The following is a 19,534-nucleotide window of genomic DNA, read 5'->3' on the forward strand; positions in this document are numbered from 1 at the left end:
CACGTTTCTTCATTTTTCAGTAAAAGAAATGCATCTGGGGCTTTGGACGCTCTTATATCTCTGAAGAAGTCCTTCTTCAACAATTTCCTCCTGTGGTGGATCGATCCAGAGCTGAAACTTCCTCGGCGCCATCTTGTTTCGCCATCTCCAATGTGCCGCCATTTTGTGGTGGATTATCCGTCAGTCGTTCCGCAAAGCGCTTGCGTTGCTTCTTCTTGACTAGAACACTGGAAGGCAGATTGCCCCTCGCCCTCCCTTCTCCTTGGGTTTATACATTTCTTCTCTCGGTTCTTCCTTTTCCTACCTCAAAAGCCGATTTGAAAAAGTTTAAACATTTTCCAAAAACGGTTATCCAAAATGACAAGTCTGTTCCGAAGGAGCAGCAGCAATGGCGGCTCGAGGAATGGCTCTTCCGCTCAAGAACTTAACAATAGCCGCCCCGCAAGGCAAGTACGGAGGCTGGAGTTTAACCAGGCGATGGAGGATTTCAAGACTATGTTCCCCAACATGGATTATGACATAATTGAATGCGTCTTGAGGGCCAACAATGGTGCGGTAGATGCCACCATCGATCAACTGCTACAGATGAATTTGGATTGCAGCGAGTGTGACGAGAGTTCCGATTCGGACGACAGCATTCCTCCGGAGGTAAACTTTTCCCATGTTTCGGAATACAGGTAGTCCTCGATTTGGTGACCATTCAAAGTTACAATGGCACTATTAAAAGTGAATCATTTTTCATGCTCACAACTGTTGCAGCATCTCCGTGATCAAAATTTTTGAGTCCTACGGGAGAAAGGCGGTATAGAAATATAATAAATAAATAAATAAATAAAATTTGGACGATCGGCAACTGGCTCATATTTATGACGGTTGTAATGTCCTGTGGACAAGGGATCTCCTTTTGCGACCTTCTCACAAAGTCAGTAGGGAAGCTAGATTCGCTTAGCAACCATGTTACTAACTTAACAACTGCAGTGATTCACTTCACAAGTCTGGCAAGGAAATTGCAGAAAGGGGCAAAACTCATTTAACTGTCTTGCTTAGCAATGGAAATTTGGGGTTCAATTGCAGTCGTAAGTTGAGGACTACCCATAGTTGCAAGTTTGGCTATAAGTTTGAGGAAAGATTTTCGGTGAGATTTTCTTTTGTGCTAAATTGTATGGGGCGGTGTTTCTCCAACCAGACCCAACTTCCATTTTAACTGCCTCGGATGCCCAACATAACATTGTGAGAAATTAAAATAATGGTCAGGACAGCCCCTAACTCTCCTCCCAAAACTATTTTACCATCCAAATCCCAAGAATGTCCTTCGATCTCTCTCTGGTAATGATGGATCCCACCTTTATAGCATGTGTGAGGTCACCACAATGTGAGGAAGTGATTAACAGATTAACAGAGTTGGAAAGGACCTTGTAGGTCATCTAGTCCAACCCCCCGCCCAAGCAGGAGACCCAACACCATTTCTGACAGATGGCAGCCCAGTCTCTTCTTGAAAGCCTCCAGTGATGAAGTTCCCACAACTTCTGAAGGCAACTTCTCTTCCATGGGTTGATTGTTCTCCCTGCCAGAAAATTTCTGCTTATTTCCAGGTTGAATTTCTCTTTGTTCAGTTTCCATCCATTATTCCTTGTCTGGCCTTCAGGTGCCTTGGATAATAGATTTACCCCCCTCCTCTCTGTGGCAGCCCCTCAAATATTGGAACACGGCTATCATGTCTCCGCTAGTCCTTCTCTTCTATTCACTAGACTAGCCATGCCCAGTTCCTACAACCGTTCATCGTATGTTTTAGCCTCCAGTCCCCTAATCATCTTGGTTGCTCTTCTCTGTACTTTTTCTAGAGTCTCAATATCTTTTTTATAGTGTGGTGACCAAAACTGGATGCAGGATTCTAGGTGTGCTCTTACCAAGGCTTTATAGAGCGGTATTAATGTCTTTGGGTTAAAAGTGATTGTCCCATTATGCTGTCATTAAGTTATTATACTACCGTCTATTATTATTCTTTATAATGTTCTCTTTTGATTTAATTTTTATGTTCACTGCTTATTGTTGGTTTAGTGGTTAAGGCAGCAGGCTTTATTCCAGAGAATAACTGTTTTAGTAACTCATTCACCTTTTAAACAATGGCAAAAGGAAATATCTCTGAACTTGTGTGGCAGGGGAAAAAACCACGAGTTAAATGTCAGGAAAGAAGAGGATTGGGTTTACCTGATTTGCACCTATATTCTGCTTTTTTTTTTTGTTTGTTTGTTTTGTTTTTAATTTGATTTATATGCCGCCCTTCTCCAGAGACTCAGGGCGGCTTACAATGCGTTAAGCAATAGCCTTCATGCTTTTGTATATTTATACAAAGTCAGCTTATTGCCCCCACAAACTGGGTCCTCAATTTACCTACCTTAGAAAGGATGGAAGGCTGAGTCAACCTTGAGCCTGGGGAGATTCGAACTAGCAGTAATTGCAGGCAGCTGGATGATAATAACAGGCTATTAGTCTGCTGCGCCACCAGGCTCTTATTTAAGATGGAAGAAGGGTGCTGCTGAGAAAGAGAAGGCTTTGGACAGTGGTGAAATCTAAAATTAGTTACTATCAGTTCTGTGGGCTGGTGGTGGTGTCCAAAAACACCTTTGAGGCTCTCAACACACGAACAGGTAGGGGTGGGCTGCTGGGGGTTCGCAGGGGTTTGGGAGAACCTCTAGCTAAGATTTTGTGCAGTTCGGAGAACCCCCAAATCCCACTCCTGGCTAGCCCCACCCACCCAGCCCTGCCCCTCCCAGGGGTCCCCATGCGGCCCGTTTTGGATGCAGGTAAGTGCAGGGCGCGCACGGAGGCTCGGGGAGGGTGAAAAATGGGCCTACCTGAAGTTCAGGAAGGCCGGAAACGGGCCCGTTTCCGTGCACCAGAGAGCCTCCGGAGTCTGGGGAGGCTGTTTTCACCCTCCTGGAGGATCAAGGAAAGCCTCCGGAGCCCCGGGAGGGCAAAAATGCCCCCCCCCGCCGTGGTGCAGAAGGCCGACTAGGCCACGCCCACCATGGCCACACCCACCCAGCAACCAGGCAGAGAACCCCTTGTTAAAATTTTTGAAGCCCACCTCTGCGAACAGATACAGTCTAATTTGTGTGCTGCATTTCATTTCTCTGTTCTAGTTGTCTACAATGCACTGTGGCAGGAATGCCTGCTATCTTCTTGTCACTGGTCATTCATTTTACAAGTGAAACAGTGAAATACTGGGCTTCCCCCCACCCCCACCCCCCGCCCTTTTAAACGAAATCCAAAAATTGATGGAACAGTGAAATCTATCTCTTTTTCTTTTTCGATTTCATTTTCAAAAATTGAAGGAAGAGGGGAAGGCTTAAAGGATGGACTTCGCTTTTCTTTAAGCCATTGAAATTGACAAAAGTGAAATTGACAAAAATCTTGCCACTTTGTCCTTCTAGTTCAAAGGACTGGAAGAATGGAAAAATCTATCTTCCTTCCTTCCTTCCTTCCTTCCTTCCTTCCTTCCTTCCTTCCTTCCTTCCTTCCTTCCTTCCTCCCCTCCCCTCCCCTCCCCTCCCTCCCTCCCTCCCTCCCTTCCTTCCTTCGTAGAATAAAGTGAATTCACTGATCAAGGCTCTGGTCAGTATAGTCTGGACAGAACCTCAGACCATCAACATGGCCAAAGTGGAGGAAGGGATTGAAATCCAGAACCAAATTTCTTAAGCCAGCTTCATTTTCAAGACAAATGATGCCCAAGAATCCCAAAGCTTAAAGCTGCAGGATCTGAAAAGGCCCTACTTAAGTCAACAGACATCTGGTAGAAGTCACAATGACATCGTGACATTGTCAGTTCATCTCCTTCTTTTACTTATTTATTTTATTTTATTTTACTTATTTTTATTTTAATTTGATTTATATGCCGCCCTTCTCTGGAGACTCAGGGCGGCTTACAATGCGTTAAGCAATAGCCTTCATACTTTTGTATATTTATACAAAGTCAGCTTATTGCCCCCACAAACTGGGTCCTCAATTTACCTACCTTAGAAAGGATGGAAGGCTGAGTCAACCTTGAGCCTGGGGAGATTTGAACTTGCAGTAATTGCAGACAGCTGAATGATAATAACAGGCTATTAGTCTGCTGCACCACTAGGCTCCTTCTTCCCTTTGTGGATGGCCTGTATGGGGTAGGTTTTTAAGATTGCTTGCTTACTTATGGAACTTGGTTTTTAGGCATTCCTGGATCATGAACAAAGCAGAATCCCCCTCCCCCTTCACTTCCCTCTGCGAGATGGCAAAGACAAGCCAAAAAAAGAAAAGGCAGAGAAAAGGGGTGGATGGGTGGGACACAGAAGCAACTGTGGCAAGATGGAGGGCATTTGCACATGCAGCTTGGCATCACTCCTGGGTTGGCGCTGCCCTTATATTCTCACAGTACCATCTTCTTTGGACAGCTGAACCAAGTTACTTTTGGCTCACCAGCAAGCGCAAGAGGAAGAAAAAACCCACTGTGTTTTTTCCACTGGCAGGATTTCTTCCCTAATCCCACCACTTTGGCTGTCGTTCTTCCTTGATGAGACTAAGGCAGCCTGGGGCCGGGCAGGGAACAGAAAGATGGTGTGGCATGTCTTCCTTGGCAGCTGATGGTTTTATTTTAATCTGCCGCAAAACCCTTGCAACCCCAGTTGGAAACGATGACGTGAGACGTTCTGATCATTACTATAGTTCTACTAGGTTCGTGTCAGGAGCACCGAAGTGCTTCCAAGTTGAAAGGATTGAAAAGTGACATTATGAATGCCCAGGGGAGATTCAGGTGGGGCTCCTTTTGTGTCCTTGTTAAGTTGCTCACCAAAGTGGTACCCATTTATCTACTCGCGGTCACCCACTTTCGAACTGTTGGTTCAGCAGGAGCTGGAGTATGTGATGGGAGCTCACCCCATCCTGCGGCAGCAACCGGGTCTCAAATGCAAACCTGCAGAGAATGGAATGGAATGGAATGGGAAAGGATAGGATAGGATAGGATAGGATAGGATAGGATAGGATAGGATAGGATAGGATAGGATAGGATAAGAATAGAATAGAATAGAATAGAATAGAATAGAATAGAATAGAATAGAATAGAATAGAATAGAATAGAATAGAATAGAATAGAATATATGGAATGGAATGGAATGGAATGGAATGGAATGGAATGGAATGGAATGGAATGGAATGGAATGGAACGGAACGGAACAGAACAGAACAAAATAGAAGAGAAATAGAAGAGAAATAGAAGAGAAGAGAACAAGAATAGAATAGAAATAGAACAGAACAGAACAGAATAGAAATAGAAGAGAACAGAACAGAACAGAACAGAACAGAACAGAACAGAAATAGAAGAGAACAGAACAGAATAGAATAGAAAATATGGAATAGAATAGGAATTGTAATGGAATGGAACGAAACGGAACGGAACAGAATTGGAAGGGGCCCTTGAAGGTCTTCTAGTCCAACCCCTTTGCTTAGGCAGGAAACCTTATATCATTTCAGACAAATGGTTGTCCAGTCTCTTCTTTAAAACTTCCAGTGTTCGAGCATTTACAACTTCTGGAGGCAAGTCATTCCATTGGTTAATTGTTCTCAGAAAATTTCTCCTTAGTTCTAGGTTGCTTCTCTCCTTGTTGAGTTTCCACCCATTGCTTCTTGTCCTGCCCTCGAGTGCTTTGGAGAATAGTTTGACTCCCTCTTCTTTGTGGCAGCCCCTGAGCTATCGGAACACGGCTATCATGTCTCCCCTAGTCCTTCTTTTCATTAAACTAGACATACCCAATCATCAGCCCCATGTCTTAACCACATGAGCCGCCATGCTCCATTCTGATCACTAATTTCTGACTTTTGCATTGCTCAATGCTCCTGGACAACCAGACATAAGACACAACCAGATGAGCAAAATCTACTTTATTGTAAGAATACATGAACAGAATCATGAAAGTCTGATGATACAAACTTCCCGCTGCCGGTTTTATTGGTCTGATCGATTAAGGAAGGTCCTACTAAGTTTTTTTCTCGGACCGTTAAGCAACCGAGGGCTCCTCCTTCTCTTTTCTGATTGTCCCCCAAGGTTATCCGTACATTCTCCTACAGCAGTGATGGCTAACCTTTTCCGGATTGAGCGCCCAAAGCGCGTGTGTGAATGCGCGTGTGAATGTGTGTGCCCAAACCCCCAAATGCAATGTGCATTTGGCCCTGCTCCTTTGCCCTCCCCCCCGCGCATGCACCTGCCCCCTGCGTATGTGTGCGGCCCCCTGCATGCGCCCCACCCCTGCACATGCGCACACACCCCCTGCACATGCATGCCCCCTGCGCATGTGCACAAGCCCCCTCCGCATGCCCCCTGCATGCATGTGCGGCCCCCACATGCACCCTGCCCCCCCATGCACGTGCGGCAGAGACCTGAAGAGCAGCTGGCCTCCGGGAGGCATCCACATGCGCAGCAGAGCTGAACCTGGGCAATGGCCCATGTGCCATGAGAGAGGGCGCTGCTGTTGTGGCCCCGCCCTCTGAGCCTATCCCATCGGAGGAAGAAAGCTCCGAGCAGATCAGCTGTGTGTCACCTTTGGCACACAGGCCATACAGTGGTGGGTTGCTCCCGGTTCAGTCCGGTTCTTGCGAACCGGTAGTAATGGCAGCGGGAGGCTCCACTTACCCACCCGGACATCATCATGGACGATCTGCGCATGCGCAGAAGCTTCTGCATGCACGTTCCCATTGCGAACCGGTAGTAAAGGTAAGTGGAACCCACCCTTGGTGCCATAGATTCACCATCATGCTCCTACAGCATTCCCCCATTAGCCATCTGAAGGAAAGGAGATTAGGATGAGAATGGAAAGAGGAAGAGGTTACAGGTAGCTTGGGATGGTTTGTGTAGATCGAATGTTGGCTGTGTGGAAGTGCAATCAGCTATTAGCTTCTCCAATGCAATATTTCTCAGCCTTGGCAACTTTAAGATGTGTGGACTACAACTCCCACAATTCCCCAGCCATCTGGGAGTTGTAGTCCGCACATCTTAAAGTTGCCAAGGCTGAGAGAACCCTGCCCTAGTAAGAAAACAGCTCTGACTAAAGCAGACTGTGCCCAATACTTGGGAAAAGAGACAGCTGCAAGCAGATTTGGGGTTGTGCAGCACACTGTCAACTATTTACGGGTGTGAAAATCTCCCAGCAAGTTGATAGCAGATGTCCTGCCTGCCAAAACCCAGGCTGGATCCCAGCATTCCCTAATAGCTCCTGGCTGTGGGGTGTGTGTGTGTGTGGGGGGTGTGATTGGGAGCTAGCAGGGTAGTTTAAGGACAAAATGTTGGCCCTTTGCCTGAATTTCTCAGGCCTGTGTGTGTTGTCTCCCTCGAGGTGAACAGCGCTTTCCTTGTCGAGTGTTTGGGGTTTCGTAATGTTGGCATTTTCAGTGCTGTAAAAACAGTCATAGGAAGGAGATTTGAATATCTGTCAGACCGGGATACAGGTTGTTTTCGCTTTAGTGTTACTGTAATCTGTTTAGGTTTTGCGTTGCAAGAATTCAGTTCCTTTGTAGAAGAGGTTCTTTGCAGGAAAAGTGAACAAATTGTTGGGTTTTTTAAATGGGATAGAAGCAGGCGTGGGCTTCAAAAATTTTAGCAAGGGGTTCTCTGCCTGGTTGCTGGATGGGTGTGGCCATGGTGAGTGTCGCCTAGTCAGCCTCCTCCACCATGGCTGGGTGCGGTGTCGTTTTTGCCCTCCCCAGGCTCTGGAGGCTTTTCTCGAGCCTCCGGGAGGGCGAAAACAGCCTCCCCAGGCACCGGAGGCTCTTCCCAAACTTCTGGTAGGCCTGTTTTTCACCTTCCTCAAGCCTACACGTGCGCCCTGCACTTACCTGCATCCAAAACGGGCTGCGTGGAGACTCCTGGGAGGGGTGGGGCAGGCGGGGCAGGACCAGCCAGGAGTGGGATTTGGGGGTTCTCCCAACTGCACAGAATCCTAGCTAGAGGTTCTCCCAAACCCTTGGGAACCCCCAGCATCCCACCCCTGGACAGAAGGAGAACAATTGTTTCATGTCTGCCTGCAGAATGATCCGATGAAAAATATTTATTTATTTATTTATTTATTTATTTATTTATTTATTTATTTATTTATAATTTTTTATTTTATTTATTTATTTATTGAATTTCTATACCGCCCTTCTCCTGAAGGACTCAGGGCGGTGAACAGATTAAGATTTCATACACAAATAATAAATTGAGTCAACTTGGTGTATCTGCTAAGACCTTATATATATAATATTAAATTTAATTTAATTATTTAAATATAAAATTAAATTTATATACCGCCCTACTGCTGAGGGATTAGTATACGTTGCATTGAAATGTCAATGAAATCGTATCAAATTTAATTTAATTTGCTAGCTTGTTTTGGAAGGTGGCCCCAGCATTCCAAAAGTCACAACCTACACACTGTTATATTTATTTATTTATTTATTTATTTATTTATTTATTTATTTATTTATTTATTTATTTATTTATTTATTTTATCAAACTTATATGTGTCGCCCTTCTCCCGTAGGACTCGGGGCGGCTCACAGAATAAAAACAGCATAACAATAAAACAGTGCTAAAACAAATCCATTTTAAATCCCCAGACAATTAAAACCTCGCACAGGCTTGCTAGCGTTAGTTAGAAGGAAGACCAGCATTCTGTCATGGAATTATGGATTACGAGGGCATAATTTGAGAGTTTATAGCTCCAGTTTCTGTTTTCCAAAATCCCAGTCTCACTGGAATTTCTTAATCTTTCTCTGAACTGATACAGGAAGTCCTCGACTTACAGCTATTTCTTTAGTGACCGTTTGAAGTTACAACTGCCCTGAAAAAAGGGACTCATGACTGTTTTTCACACTTACGACCATTGCAACATCCCATAGTCACATGGTAAAAATTCAGGTGCTTGGCAATTGACTCATATTTATGACGGTTGAAGTGTCCTGGGGTCACGTGTCATCTTTTGTGACCTTCTGACAAGCCAAGTCAATTGGGAAGACAGTTTCACTTAACAACCGTGATACTAACTTAAGAGCTGCAGTGATTCACTTAACAACTGTTGCAAGAAAGGATGTAAGATGAGATAAAACTCACTGAACAACTGTCTCACTTAATAACATAAATTTGGGGCTCAATTGTGGTCGTAAATTGAGGACCAGCTGTAGTTCCCTTTTCCAACACCCATCCTCCTAATTCTGTAACTTAGTGTTTCTTAATCTTGGCAACATGAAGATATGTGAACTTTTAATACCCAAAATACTGGGTATACCCAACCAACCTTGCTCTTCAAGTTGCCATGGTTGAGAATCACTGCTCTAACTCTATGTCTTGCCATATACTTCTCCCTCTATGCTAATTGTTGCCAGTGGACATCCCAATCAGTTGCAGGTACAGGTACCATGTTTCCCTTTGCTTATTTCTGTGGCTCAGTTTCTGGCATGCCGTGGCCCAGTGCCGGTCCAGGGACCCGGGGTTGGGTATCCCTCTAATAAATATGTACCTTTTTTCTTATTTGATTTAGATTCTGGAACGGACTTTGGAACCAGACAGTTCAGATGAGGAGCCTCCTCCAGTGTATTCTCCTCCTTCCTACGATATGCATATATATGACCGAAAGTACATGGAGACTCCTCCAGTACCACCACCAAGGTATGTAGACATTAAGGTCCAGATTCACAGAGCTGGTGGTCCAGCAACCTCAAGATAAGAAATCCGGCAGTAAAAACATTGCCAGCAGATGTTTTCCCAGCCTCTGTGGATAGGACTTTAGTGAGGGAGATACACATAACTGCTTGAATCAGGAATGTGTGGTTCTCCAGATGTTGATGAACAACAGCTTCAGCCAGCATGGACGAAGCAGAGAAAAGCTGGGCATCGTAGTTCAGTTCCATCTGGGAGACCAGAAATTCTCCGTCTCAGTTTTTAATACAGTTGGAATTTGCAGATGTGTGTGGACTTCAGATCCCAGAATTCCATTGCCAACATAGCTTGCTTTCAGAAATTGTGGGTGCTCCATCACTGGAAGTTTTTAAGAAGAGACTAGACAGCCACTTATCTGAAATAGTATAGGTGCTCCTACTTGAGCAGGGGGCCAGACTGGAAGACCTCCAAAGTCTCGTCTCTCCTCTCCTCTCCTCTCCTCTCCTCTCCTCTCCTCTCCTCTCCTCTCCTCTCCTCTCCTCTCCTCTCCTCCCCTCCCCTCCCCTCCCCTCCCCTCCCCTCCCCTCCCCTCCCTTCCCCTCCCCTCCCCTCCCCTCCCCTCCTCTCCTCTCCTCTCTTCTCTTCTCTTCTCTTCTCTTCTCTTCTCTTCTCTTCTCATGAGAATTTTGGGAATTGAAGTCTACACAACTGGAAGTTGCCAAGGGAAGTGGAATTATATTATTGTAATTTGCTTTTTTCCCCCCCAAGCAGAACTGATATCCAAAATTCCAGCAGTTCACAAGCACAAAGACGATACAGGGACTGGAACCCACCATTATTAGGGAATCTTCCGGATGACTTTCTCCGCATCTTACCACAGCAAATGGATATGGTGCAGGTGGGAAGTAGAAAATTTCCGTATTTAGAGTGGGTAACATATTGCCGGTGGGTAATACGTTGGACTGTAATATCCAATTGTAGTCTGCTACAGTTCTGCAGCAGGTGTGATCCTTTTCTTTTTTTTTTTTTACACACAATCTCTTTCTAGAGCACCCAAAACTGTCATCAAAGCACACAGAGTCCTGGGAACCAGGGGGCTCAGGGCTCATTGGATCAGGAAAAGAAATGGAAGCAGTATTTGGAAGACGAACGGATTGCCCTGTTCCTCCAGAATGAAGAATTTATGAAGGAGCTTCAGAGAAACAGAGATTTCCTCCTGGCCCTTGAAAGAGGTAAAAGGTTTCTCAGGAATCAAAGTATTAAAAATAATTACCCTTTCCTCTCCAACCAGCATGTGACAGTCTTGATTTTGCCAATGTGACCCTGACAAAGATGTCAGGGCATGTTGACAGGCTGGCAGATTCCCAAAGATATTGTTTTCCCCCCACTGAGTTTTATGTACAGATAGGCAGTCCTTGAGTTACAACCGTAATGGAACCTGCTCAGCCTGCCTTTATGGTCATAAGCTGTGTGGGTTGGAAAGTGTCACACAACCGATTTTAGAAACTATTTTTGTGGTAGGCGTTAAGTAAGCGCTGCAGTTGTTAAGGGAACCAATGGTTTGCCATTTTGCCAAATCCGAAAAGTAACTTTTCAACAAAACCGTCATAAAATGGTGTCACATGAACATGGGATGCTGCAAAGAGTTGTATATGTGGCCTGGTTACTGAGCACCCAAAGCGCAGTCACACAATTGTGAGGAGAGAGCTGACCATTGGAACTTCAGATCTGGGTCATAAGAAGCCCTCAGGTGGGTCCCTTTGAATGGTCAGTAAATGATAAGTGATAAGTCAAGAAGTAACTGTGTTTTATGGATATTGTAGTTCTAGGGCAGTGATGGCTAACCTTTTTGCCATCACGTGCCAGGAGCGGGAGGAGCACTGGGATGTGTGCGGGCCCACACCCATAATTCTATGTGCCCCACCCCCGCATGCGATGGCCCGGTGGGACCGGAAGGCCCGTTTTTTGCTCTCCCCAGGCTCCAGAGCCTTTCTAGGAATCCGGGGAGGGCGAAAATGGCATTCCCCCACCCAAAAGCCCTCCAGAGGCCAAAAACGGCCTGATTGCCAACTTCCAGTGGGATCAGAAGGCCCGTTTTTTGCTCTCCCCAGATTCCTAGAAAGGCTCTGGAGCCTGGGGAGAGAGAAAAATGGGCCTGCCTCTCTGGAGGCAGGAAGCAGCCTGTTTCCCTACTTCTGGTAGGCCCAAAAGGCCCGAAAATCAGCTGGCTGGCATGCGCATACACACCAGAGCTGAGCCTGCATGCCCACCGATATGGCTACGCGTGCCACCTGTGGCACACGTGCCATAGGTTCGCCATCACAGTTCTAGGGTTTTTCTACTGCGAAGGGTGGAGGTTCATCCTCCGAGCTTGTGGATTGGTTTCCAAAACATTTCATTACAAGGCTAAGTACCATAGCATCTTCAGAAGAGTTTAAGGGATGTCTACATTCTTCTGCTTATAAAGGCTTTGTGTGGTCAGTAGGTCTTGTGATGGGTGTGTCAGGTGTGGGTGTGTCAACTGGGGGTCTTGTGATGGGTCAGGTGTGGCAGGGGTGAAATGCTCCCGGTTCGGACCGGATTGCCTGATCCAGTAGCGATGGTGGCGGGTGGTAGCAAAAATCCCTCCCCCCTCCCCCCATGCCCAACTGAGCAGCGCGATCATTAGAGGCTTTTTTTTTTTTTTTACTTTTAAAAGTATTTTTTCTACAACCTCTTTGGCAGTGGTGGGTTTCAAACTTTTATACTACCGGTTCTGTGGGCGTGGCTTGGTGGGCGTGGCATGGCTTGGTGGGCGTGGCAGGGGAAAGATAATGTAAAATCTCCATTCCCACCCCACTCCAGGGGAAGGATTCTGTAAAATCTCCATTCCCTCCCCACTTCAGGGGAAGGTTACTTGGGAGGCAAGAGAATAGATGGGGACGGGGCCAGTCAGACTTTTTACTACCAGTTCGCCGAACTACTCAAAATTTCTGCTACCGGTTCTCTAGAACTGGTCAGAACCTGCTGAAACCCACCTCTGCTCTTCGGCCAAAGAGGTTGTAGAAAAAATGCTTTTAAAAGCTTCTGACGATCCCAGCTGAGTTGCCTGATCATCAGATGCTTTTAAAAGCATTTTTTTCTGCAACCTCTTCAGCTGAAGAGGTTTTAAAAAAAATGCTTTTAAAAGAAAAAAAAAGTTGGTCACGCCCACCCAATCACATTACACCCCCCACCAAGCCACGCCCACAGAACCGGTAGTAACAAATTTTACATTTCACCATTGGGTGTGTCAACTGAGTGTCTTGTGATGGGTCAGGTGTGGGTGTGTCAAGTGAGGGCTTTGTGATGGGTCTTGTGATGGGTCAGATGTGAGTGTGTCAAATGAACATCTTATAATGGGTCGTGATGGGGAGGTCATGTCAGGTGAAGGTCACTGGTAGGTGAAGTACTGATTGAGTGGGGTTGCGTGGGTTGGTTGCAGGTCGGTGCCGTCGCTGGTTGGCTGTGGGTTGATTTGACTTCTGAGGGGTTCGTAGGCTGTTGTTGTTCTGTCCCCGTCTCACACACGCACACAAACAGTCAGCCAGGGGTTAAATAAAACTTGCAGACAATAAATTCCTTCGATAACAGGATTGGCAGCAACCCAGTAGCTGCTTGCCAAGAACTTTACTCACAGAGGGAGGTGTTCCTCCTCCGTCAGATAAACCAAAACAAATACACAAAGTCAAAGAATTGTCAAGTCCAGTCCGTATTAAATCCAAGGCAGGCAGATAACATAGTTTCAGAGATACAATGCGACTCGCTAGTTGTTTAGTTTTGTCTGTCACAGAGCCTGAATGGCCACCACACCCCCTTTTATCCCCTGTGGGGTGTGGTCCAGTGACTCAGCTTAATCTCTGGAATGCCTCCTTTTCTGTTGCGTGCACTTGTCTCTCCGACGCTGGCGTGGATCCAGCCAAGACTTATCTCCGTCACTGTCCGACTGCGACTGTTCGGAGATACCTGGCTCCTGGCCAATCTCTTCTCCTTCGGGAGACACCTGAGGCATTGCCAGAGAGGAGGGTCTTGGAGAGGGAGGCCTGGCCAACTCCTCTCCTTCACTTTCGGAGCCTTCTCCCTCCGATAAGACGGGCTCGGGGGTCGAAGTCACAACAGTTCTACTTTTTCTAAGAACAGTTGAATTCTTGATCACATTGCTTTACTGTCAACTGCACAGTGTCCTTTATCTGGAAAGTTAACTTGGCAATTTTCTTTCAAACGTTTGTTTTTCTGTGCTGTCCTCTAGATCGGTTAAAGTATGAATCAAAGAAATCCAGAATGAACAGTGCTGCCCTCAGTTCAGATCCCGCTTTGTCCTCAATATTATCAGGTAAGCATGTGTTGTGACCGAGGCCCACGTAGTGATTACCAAACACAATTCAGTCCTGAACAAACTTATTTTATTAAAACAGCTGAGAATTAATTCGTTCTCAGCTTAGTCCAAAACAAATTCTTCACAACCAGTCCTACGGCCTTATCGCTGACCTTTGATGTCTTTGGCAAACTTTGTGGCAAAAACCCCACAAGGTTCAAGAGACGCTGACAAGAAGCACTGGAATCAACGTTGCTTTTCTACAAAGAATCCAACAGCTTGTTGCTGCTCTTTTAAGCTTTATGGGAGTGGCCAATCATCTTCTGGCCTTACTCCTGAGTTGTCCTTTTTGCTTCAGCTGCTCTTGCTTTCCGGCAGCTCTAAGCATGCATGCACTAGGAACAGGCTCCTCCTGTTCCTCTGCCTGTCTGCTGTCCGCCTCTGGAGGCTCCGGAATCCGCACATTACTCCCAGATGGCCCTGGTCTCATCTCTGCCTCCGATGCAGAGCCCTCATCCGGGCCTTCCCCAGACTCCAGGACTGGCCCATGGTCCTCCCCAGCCTCCTCACTGTCTGACTCTGTTGCTAGCTCCGCAGGCTGCTGGCTGACCACACCAGCATATTAGGCTGTATGCATCTCTGTTGCCAAGGGTACTATTAGTTTTGTGGCTGATGTTAGTCCATCATGTTCGAAGAGGACCTTGACATCTAACGGGTTGTGAGCTTCTCCACGGTGTGTCCGCAGGTGACTGGTAAGGGCTATTCGGGCACAAAATTTTCTGCCACATGTCGGGCAGACGTGTGGGAACCATCGTTGCAGCATTTGCAGCTCTGGCTTTGCGGAGTGCTCGCTTCTCTTGTGCTGTGGTTGTTCTTCTCTCTTCAAATGCCTGGCAGCCTTGGTGGATCAACGTGCGCCATGTCGATCGATCTTGTGCCAGGGTTTCCCAGGAGGTGGTGTCGATATCCAGGAACTTGAATGAGGCTTTCAACGTGTCTTTGTATCGCTTCCTTTGTCCCCCGTGCGATCGCTTTCCTTGAGACAGTTCACCATAGAGGAGTTATTTAGGGATGCGGTGGCTTGGCATCCTTGCAACATGGCCTTCCCAGCACATCAGCAGGGTGTGAACTGATGGCAGGCCTGCTCTGGAGAGGACTTCTGTGTCTGGCACTTTGTCCTGCCACCAGATCCTCAGAAGTCTGTGGAGTTTTAGGGATTTTTTTTTATAGGGACGTGGTGGCTCAGTGGCTAAGATGCTGAGCTTGTCGATTGAAAGGTCGGCAGTTCAGCGGTTCGAATCCCTAGTGCCGCATAATGGGGTGAGCTCCCGTAACTTGTCCCAGCTTCTGCCAACCTAGCAGTTTGAAAGCACGAAAAAAAGGCAAGTAGAAAAATAGGAACCACCTTTGGTGGGAAGGGAACAGCGTTCCGTGCGCCTTTGGCGTTTAGTCATGGCGGCCACATGACCACGGAGGTGTCTTTGGACAGCGCTGGCTCTTTGCCTTTGAAACGGAGATGAGCACCGCCCCCTATAGTCGGGAATGACTAGCACATATGTGTGAGGAGAATCTTTACCTTTTTATTCTACTAAATCAGGGCTATCAAACTCGAGGCCCACGGGCTGGATGCGTCATGTGCTGGCCACGCCCAGTTTAGCGAAGGGGGGAAAAAGTCACGATACGTCATGTGACGCTGCCATGACAACGCGAGTTTGACACCCCTGTACTAAATTGTTTTGCAGGATGTTGGTTGGTTGGAATGTCCCTATGACATCAATTGCAACAGTCTGTCATCTTGAAGATTTTGATATTGTCGCCTAGAAATGATCAATCAGAATAGAGCTAGAAGGGATCTTGGAGGTCGTCTATCCAACCCCCTGCTCATGCAGGAGACCCTACTACACCATTTTAGACAAGTGACTGTCCAGTCTCTTCTTAAAAGCTTCCAGTGATGAAGCACCTACAATTTCTGGAGGCAAGCTGTTCAATTGGTTAATTGTTCTCACTGTTAGGAAGTTTCTCCTCAATTCCAGGTTGCTTTTCTCCTTGATTAGTTTCCATCCATTGTTCTTGTCCTTCCCTCAGGTGCTTTGCAAAATAAATTGACCCCCTCTTCTTTGTGGCAGCCTTTCAAATACTGGAAGACTGCTATCATGTCCCCAGTAGTCCTTCTTTTCTCTAGAGTCTAGAAAGACTAACTGTCAACTTGCAAAGCTTTCAAGTTGCCATGAGCAGGAGGGAGGGAGAACTGATAGAGCTGATTGATTTCCCTAACTGAAGTGCATTCCATACATTCTTCCTGACCGCAATCAGAAGGAGGGTGGTTAATTGGAGAATGTGATTTATGACATGGCCAGAGAGGAGGGGAGAGACAGGGTCATAGGGGAACGTAAATCTACGTGGGATTAGTTCTAACTGCATCCAAATATTGCTGAAATGGTGCTCCTAATAAATGAGTGTATTTCTTTTGAAGTTCGGCTCTGGCTCATGAATTAATTAGGGCATCTTTCGGAAACTTCACACCCAAATCCTGCAACCGTTCTTCATATATTTTAGTCTCCAGGCTTTTAATCGTTTTAGTTCCTCTTCTTTGCACTTTTTCAACATTTTTTTTGTAATGTGGTGACCAAAATTGGATGCAGTATTCCAGGTGTAGCCTTACTAAGGCTTTATAAAGCTGCTGGCAGATGTTTGAACTATTCTTTTCCACTGCTGGAAAACCCAAAAGGGTGCATTTGCATTTCACAGAAGTCACATTATATCTAAAAATGGTTCCAGCATTAAGTCTGGCTTGGCCCTTTTAATGGTGGTCTTTTCTGGACGTCACTCAAATCAATTGTACAGTATATAGATTAAAAACAAACTTTCAAAATTCTATTCAACTAATAAACTGAAGAACACTTGCATGCAGGTAATCTAATCTCAGAATTAATTATTTTGAATTATGATCATAACAAAAAAAAAGAAGAAGCAACATAAGGAGGATAAAAAAAGGCCTGAAAGTTGTTCTAACCAATGTTTTTCCAAGTTAACAGCTTTAAAATGGGGGAACTTCAACTCCCAGAATCCCCCATCTAGAATTATCCATCCAGAATCGTGGGAGTTGAAGTTCATGAGTCTTAAAGTTGCCAAAGATGAAAAACACTAAACAGAACAACTCCAATTTATTTATTTATTTATTAGTTCGATTTATATGCCGCCCTTTTCCAGAGACTCAGGGCGGCTTACAATGCATTAAGCAATAGCCTTCATACTTTTGTATATACCTGCTTAGTAGGGCTTTCGCCCCCCTCCAAGCGGTGTTCTTTTTTATACAAAGTCAGTTTATTGCCCCCACAATCCGGGTCCTTATTTTACCTACCTCGAAAGGATGGAAGGCTGAGTCAACCTTGAACCTGGTGAGATTTGAACTTGCAGTAATTGCAGGCAGCTGGCAGCTAAGTGCTACTTAACAGCACTTAGTCCACTGTGCCACCAAGGCTCTTTTCATTGATATTGTACAAAAATCTCCTTCCTTGCCTGGAAACAAAAACCACAAGTTTATTTGGAGGTATCTTTTTCTGAACATTAAAAAAATAACATAGACAAGGAATATAATAGGCAAAGATGGATACAAAGTAAAATTCAATGAATGAACAAGGGGTTCAGTAATTTCACTGAGAGTATAATTTTCTTGTTACAATATAGCTAGATGTAAATAAACAAGTTCAAATACTGACAAATATACTTATCATTGCTGTAAATCAGATATAGATTTTTTCCTTCCAGTGCTGAATCAGAATGGGAGTAAACTGCCAACAAATTCTGTAAAATAAATAAAACTTGGTTTTTTAAAGCCGCCTTTCTCAAAATTCAATTGATTCTCAAAAATATTTTGAGAGGCCCAAGTTTACTGTAAACCAAAAAACTCTTTTGTCCTGCAATACAAATTTCTCATAAGTAATTCATCAAAATTATATTTATCACTCAATGGTTTCCATTGAAACCTTAAGATTGCAACAATTGCCAGAATTTCAGTGAGGCCAATAATTACTTGAAAAATTGAGCCCAAAAGGAATTGAATTCTGAAGTTTCTTATTCCAGACTGGAGTTTTTCAACCTTGGGGACTTTAAGATGGGTAGACTTAACATAGATTAACAGAGTTGGAAGGCACCTTGTAGGTCATCTAGTCCAACCCCCCACCCAAGCAGGAGACTCTACACCATCCCATCTCCCCTTGAAAGCCTCCAGTGATGAAGCTCCCACAACTTCTGAAGGCAAGTTGTTCCTTCAACTCCCAGAATACCCTAGCCAGCTATTTGAGGACGATCTATACCGGGGGTGTCAAACTTGTGGCCCACGGGCCAGATGTGTCATGTGCTGGCCACGCCCATGCCCGGTTTAGTGAAGGGGGAAAAAGTCGCGATACATCACATGACTATGTCGTGACAATTTTGTACTAAATTTCTCTCTTTTTCCCCCAATATCATGGTGCAACACACTAAAAATTCGGTTTTGGAAGAGAACATTTATTTAAAAAAAATCCTACTTTGTAGGGAACAAATATTTGTGTTGGCTAGTAATGAATGACCTACATTAAGGTTTTTAGTTTTTTTTTTAATTTGATTTATATGCCGCCCTTCTCCGGAGACTCGGGGCGGCTTACAATGCGCTAAGCAATAGCCTTCATTCTTTTGTATATTTATACAAAGTCAGCTTATTGCCCCCACAATCTGGGTCCTCATTTCACCTACCTTTGAAAGGATGGAAGGCTGAGTCAACCTTGAGCCTTGGTGAGATTCGAACCTGCAGTAATTGCAGGCATCTGGTCTTAATAACCAGCTTAATAACAGGGTGCCTTAGACCACTGTACTACCAAGGTTAATGAGCCGATCTGGTGCAGTGATTACAGTGCAGTACTGCAGGTACGTCAGTTGCAGTTCAACAGTTCAAATCTCACTGGCTCAAGGTTGACTCATCCTTCCATCCTTCCGAGGTGGGTAAAATGAGGACCCAGATTGTTGGGGGCCATCAGCGGACTCTGTAAACCGCTTAGAGAGGGCTGTAAAAGCACTATGAAGCGGTATATAAGTGCTATTGCTGGTTCTATTGCTATTCCCTTAACATTTATCACTAAAAAATTATCTATAGCCAGTTGTCACTTCATCTCATAAGAAGTGTGATCAAGAAGTTGATCACAAGATAAATGCTTTGGTTGTTCTTGTATCAAGGCAACGATTTAACCAAGTCCCTGTTAATACAAAAATACCCTGTCATTTCCTTTTCCATCTGCTTCATAAAAAAACCCTTTCTTTCAGCAAAGATTGTTTTTTCAAGGAGCCCTTCAAAATATATTTGATTTTTTTCCTCCCCCAAATGGAAAATATTTCATAAGACCATCATCTGAAACCGTAATACGTTTTTACATCGTATTGGTTTTGATTTCAAATGTCAAGAATGAAATATCAGGAAATTACCTAACCAAAAGCAATTGCCATGTACAGATAAAAGGAAAATATTGCTGTGTTAGAAGGGATTACTAACATACTCAAATATCCACTAA

At 45.1% G+C, this 19,534-nt stretch overlaps 1 protein-coding gene across 3 annotated transcripts in view; it reads left to right on the forward strand.

Annotated features, from left to right (window-relative positions):
• CUEDC1 (CUE domain containing 1) overlaps window positions 1-19,534 on the forward strand; it is a 108,862-nt gene that overhangs the window by 72,221 nt on the left and 17,107 nt on the right. The window contains exons 3-7 of one of the 3 annotated variants that reach the window (XM_070945349.1): window positions 21-648; window positions 9,540-9,667; window positions 10,427-10,556; window positions 10,707-10,890; window positions 13,926-14,009. In XM_070945349.1, coding sequence (XP_070801450.1) covers window positions 358-648; window positions 9,540-9,667; window positions 10,427-10,556; window positions 10,707-10,890; window positions 13,926-14,009 — 817 coding nt within the window. In that variant the 5' untranslated portion in view covers window positions 21-357. The remainder of the gene's footprint in view (window positions 1-20; window positions 649-9,539; window positions 9,668-10,426; window positions 10,557-10,706; window positions 10,891-13,925; window positions 14,010-19,534) is intronic. The other 2 variants (XM_070945357.1, XM_070945365.1) reach the window with 2 other exon arrangements.

This window comes from Pituophis catenifer, unplaced genomic scaffold (genome assembly GCF_029215685.1).
Source record: "Pituophis catenifer annectens isolate HBS135680 unplaced genomic scaffold, rPitCat1.0.hap2 SCAF_1, whole genome shotgun sequence".
Taxonomy (NCBI): domain Eukaryota; kingdom Metazoa; phylum Chordata; class Lepidosauria; order Squamata; family Colubridae; genus Pituophis; species Pituophis catenifer.